Source organism: Carya illinoinensis, chromosome 1, assembly GCF_018687715.1.
Source record: "Carya illinoinensis cultivar Pawnee chromosome 1, C.illinoinensisPawnee_v1, whole genome shotgun sequence".
Classification (NCBI taxonomy): domain Eukaryota; kingdom Viridiplantae; phylum Streptophyta; class Magnoliopsida; order Fagales; family Juglandaceae; genus Carya; species Carya illinoinensis.
This window is the reverse complement of record NC_056752.1, coordinates 51,850,430-51,854,816: the sequence shown is the minus strand read 5'-3', so window position 1 is coordinate 51,854,816 and position 4,387 is coordinate 51,850,430. Positions and strand designations below refer to the sequence as shown.

Sequence of the window (4,387 nt, the reverse complement as noted above, 5' to 3'; positions counted from 1 at the left end):
TAATTTAGACCCAAATCATGCACTCACTTAGCCATGTCAAAATCTAATTTGGCCTTTCTATTGGTGATTACTACAAAGATCTCCAAAACAAACAACGTCTCGGTTGATAGAAAAGTCTAGCATTATCCTATTTTTGTCTAGTAAAAGAAAAATCTCGGTTGGCTTTGAAATTGAGGGTGAGCCCAACCAGAAGGAAAATTTTGAAAATAATCTCTCTTTTCCCACGAAACAATCAGGGATTGATAGACTCTCTGTAATAGTAAACATTATCAAATGATAAATCATATTAGATTTGTATATAACAAAACTCTTTGTTACTCTTTTAAAATGGAAGGAAAGACATTTACATTCTATTTTTAGAGTCAATTTCATCTTTGTTGAGAGAGAAAAAAAAAAAAAAAACAAACAAACAAACGAATAAAGAAGGGAGTGATTGCAATCGAAAGCTCAAGTAAACCTAACCTCATCTGATCACCATCGATCAGAAAGGTTATCCAAACTACCAACCCTTTAACATTAGGCCCCACCTCCAAGGAAAAGAGGATTAAAGAATGAATCCACCAACTCCGGCGACTCTCCCCACTAACCCACCCACCTCCACTGGGCCCTACCCAACCTACAACATGGTTGGTGAAACCCATCTCTATCTCTCTCTCCAAAACCACGCCCAATCTTAGTATAACAGAACTTCCGATTACCTTCTTTGTACTTACAAACATCGCATACTGGCTCTCTGCAATTTTCCCAGCTAAAAATTTATCGAAATTTTCATTGCCATGCCGTCGGAACATGCGGCTCCTGAGACGCCCCCAAATTTCTGGGGCCACATGCCCGAGGAAGAGTATTACAGCTCGCAGGGCGTGCGGAACACCAAGTCCTACTTCGACACCCCCAACGGCAAGATCTTCACCCAAAGCTTCCTTCCCTTGAATACACAAAATGTCAAAGCCTCAGTCTTCATGACCCACGGCTATGGCTCCGACACCGGCTGGCTCTTCCAGAAGATCTGCATCAGCTACGCCAATTGGGGTTACGCCGTTTTCGCCGCCGATCTCCTCGGCCACGGAAGATCCGAAGGTCTCCGCTGCTACCTCGGTGACATGGAAAAGGTCGCCGCTACGTCCCTTTCCTTCTTCCTACATACCCGCCGCAGCGAACCCTATAAAAACCTCCCCGCCTTTCTCTTCGGCGAGTCAATGGGTGGAGCCGCGACCATGCTAATGTACTTTCAATCGGAACCCGACACGTGGACGGGCTTGATCTTCTCGGCCCCACTATTCGTCATGCCGGAGAACATGAAGCCCAGCAAAGTCCGGTTATTCGTGTACGGTATGCTTTTCGGGATCGCCGACACGTGGGCGGCCATGCCGGACAACAAGATGGTCGGAAAAGCGATCAAGGATCCGGAAAAATTAAAGATTATAGCGTCGAATCCTATGAGGTACACGGGAAAGCCAAGAGTGGGAACTATGAGGGAGCTGGCTCGTGTGTGCCAGTACATACAGGATAATTTCGGGAAGGTAACGGCGCCATTTTTGACGGTGCACGGGACATCAGATGGGGTGACGTGCCCGACCTCGTCGGAGATGCTCTACGAGAAGGCAGCGAGCGAGGATAAAAGCTTGAAGCTTTACGACGGAATGTACCACTCGTTGGTACAGGGGGAGCCGGATGAGAATGCTAATCTTGTATTGAAGGATATGAGGGAGTGGATCGACGAGAGAGTTGAGAGGTACGGATCCAAAAATCCCCTTCCTTAAAATGCCACGTGTGTGTTTTACTTCTTTTGAAAAAAAATAAAAAACAGAGGAAGAAGAGAGAGATATGATAAAAAAAACAAATGTAATAAAGTGATGAACTCTAATGTTGTATTCCATGTAAGAATTCAATTACCTTGTCTTCTGTGTGTGCTTTTTTGGCTCCGAATGCATTTAAATACTAATTATGTGTGTTTTTTTTTTTTTTAAGAACAATCTCACTTTTATAGCTATCGTATGATTCCTTTTTTCATATATTTAACTTTGGTAACGCATTTGACATGCAAACATTGTTGCAATTATGTTTGATTCCATCTTGTTACGCACTAAGCCGTATTGAATCAATGTATATTTTTTCTTTTTTACAGATTTTAATAATCTTTGTAGATTTTAGTTAAATATAAATCTAGATAGGACTCTGACTATCCTCTTCTCGCTACATACTTGGTGCTAGATGAGAAATTTCCAACTAGCAAAGACTAATAAATGTTCATCTTTCATATCATGATTACGTCCAGGCTGTTTGAAGATAAATGCTTTAATTATAAGAAAATTTTATAAAAATAAATTACTAACTTATCACATAAATTTATATTAATTTATATATTAACTTTTATGTATCTCTCAGTAATTTTCTTATACATGATATAATAGCACAACTCTACGTCCCAACCCAAACAAAAATATCGAAAGTCTACAAAATCATGCGACTGTTTAGGGATTCCGATGCCCGATGTCAATTAACGAACCTCGGCGGATTAAAATCAAAATGCTTGTAAAGTATCTCGCGTCCATGATCGACGAATCATATACGCAAAAAAAAATCAATGTCAGCGTCAGGCTACCCTATGTAACATGGGCATGGGCATGGACATGGAGGAGAGAAAATAAGAAAGTTGTGAATTGTGATACGAAATTACGAACACCTAAAGTTTAGCGAAGCTGGTTTTTTCGCTCTTGTTTATTTTTTTTGTTGTATAGTTAAGTGAATCGAGATACAAATACCAAATTGTAATTTATCTTTTTTTGTTTTTGTTTCTTTATTGCATAGTTTAAAAAAAGAGTTTATCTCTTGGACGATTTATCCTTAGAAGTTGTGTTCTTCCTTTTTATGAATGGTAAGGTTAAGTCTCAGTTTAAGCATAATGTTATCTTTTAAACGTTTGTTTATAGAGAGTATTAATGGTAGTGAAATACGTACTAATTTAGTAGTGTATTGGTAGAATTTCAAATGGTTAATATGGAGATATTTCAGCATATATGCGGTCATGAATGTAAGGTTTTCTTGATAAATGAATGATGATATTTTTTTAAAAAAATAAAAAAGTAAAGCTAGCTCTAAAGTTTTTTTTGGCTATGTTTTCTTAATTTATTGATGAAATTTCTTAGGTCCAACCAGCAAGGCAGTTGTTCTTAGGCTTTAGAATAATTTATTCCAGTTTATTTCTCTATTTGGAATGTATTATTTTGTGTTAACTCCATCAAATCCCTAGTAAATTTATGGGATTCTTTAGATCCTCATAAATTTGACCTAATCCTATTAAGGACCATGCCCATTATTGCCTATGGTATGTGAAGAGTTTCAATCTCTATAATTAAGAAGAAAAAGTAATAATATTTCAAACAACTCAAAAATAGAGGTGGGCAATAGAGGCCCGCACCCCGCTATTCCGCGCTTATCCTCCCTACCCTCGCATAGTAGCCCGTCCCACCTAGAAGGAATCCCTGGGGAGGCGAGGGGTGGACTGCCCCAGTAGGGCTCGTCCCATACCTTACTCCACCTATTTATATACATATTTTTTCATATAAATAAGGATAGTAAGGTAATACAATAGTTTTCACATTGCTTAATTGAGATATTTGTATTGTTTTGACTTTCTATATAAATGTTACATTAAGCCACAATATAACTTGCACAAAATATACACTAGAAGATTTAAAAACTATGTTATTAAGATATTATGGTCATATTTATAAGTTTAAATTTACAATTTAGGTTAAAGAAAGTGCTTCTAGTTACTATTGACCCTAACAATATTTTTTGGGCCTAGTGGGCTATAAGCACTATTGGAGTGGGCAGGATAGATAAGGGGTCCACTGGCACATGGGTGGATAGCACTTTACTCAAAAGATATATCACTTTTAAAATAATGCTAAATATAATTATAGAATATACAAACTTTGCACAATCTCATATTTATTTATTTTTTTAAAATATTTATGCAACAAATATTATTGCTCCCTTTGAAAACTTAACCGTTCTTATGGACGTGAGAGCATCAGCAGCTCAGCTCTCGAAGCAAATTCATTTTTCAACAATTCCATTTTACTCATTAATAAGAAAATATTAATGCTTATGGAATTTGTTCCCTGATATGATATCCCAAATGAATTTTCGTCAAACCTGTAAAAATATTAAAAATGGGACAATAATCCTCATAGCAGATGCAATAGTGGCTGTGACCAAAAAATAAAAAGTAAATATATTTTAACTATAAAGTAATTATATAAAAATAAATTTATAAATTAATATAATTGGACGTGATTTGTTAAATTATCAAATTATTTATATTATAAAATAGATCTAACAAATTATATGAAAGTATGTAATTTCGTTAGATTATTTTTAT

At 36.6% G+C, this 4,387-nt stretch overlaps 1 protein-coding gene across 1 annotated transcript; it reads left to right on the top strand.

Annotated features, from left to right (window-relative positions):
- The first annotated feature begins 574 nt into the window (after window positions 1-574).
- Window positions 575-1,902, top strand: LOC122282942 (caffeoylshikimate esterase). The gene has a single exon (XM_043095034.1). The coding sequence runs from the start codon at window positions 777-779 to the stop codon at window positions 1,758-1,760; it is 984 nt and encodes a 327-aa protein (XP_042950968.1). The 5' UTR covers window positions 575-776; the 3' UTR covers window positions 1,761-1,902.
- The last annotated feature ends 2,485 nt before the right edge of the window (window positions 1,903-4,387 follow it).

Bases quoted from the DNA above. Each gene is read 5' to 3' on its own strand.
- LOC122282942 (XM_043095034.1), top strand. From the start codon at position 777: ATGCCGTCGGAACATGCGGCTCCTGAGACGCCCCCAAATTTCTGGGGC.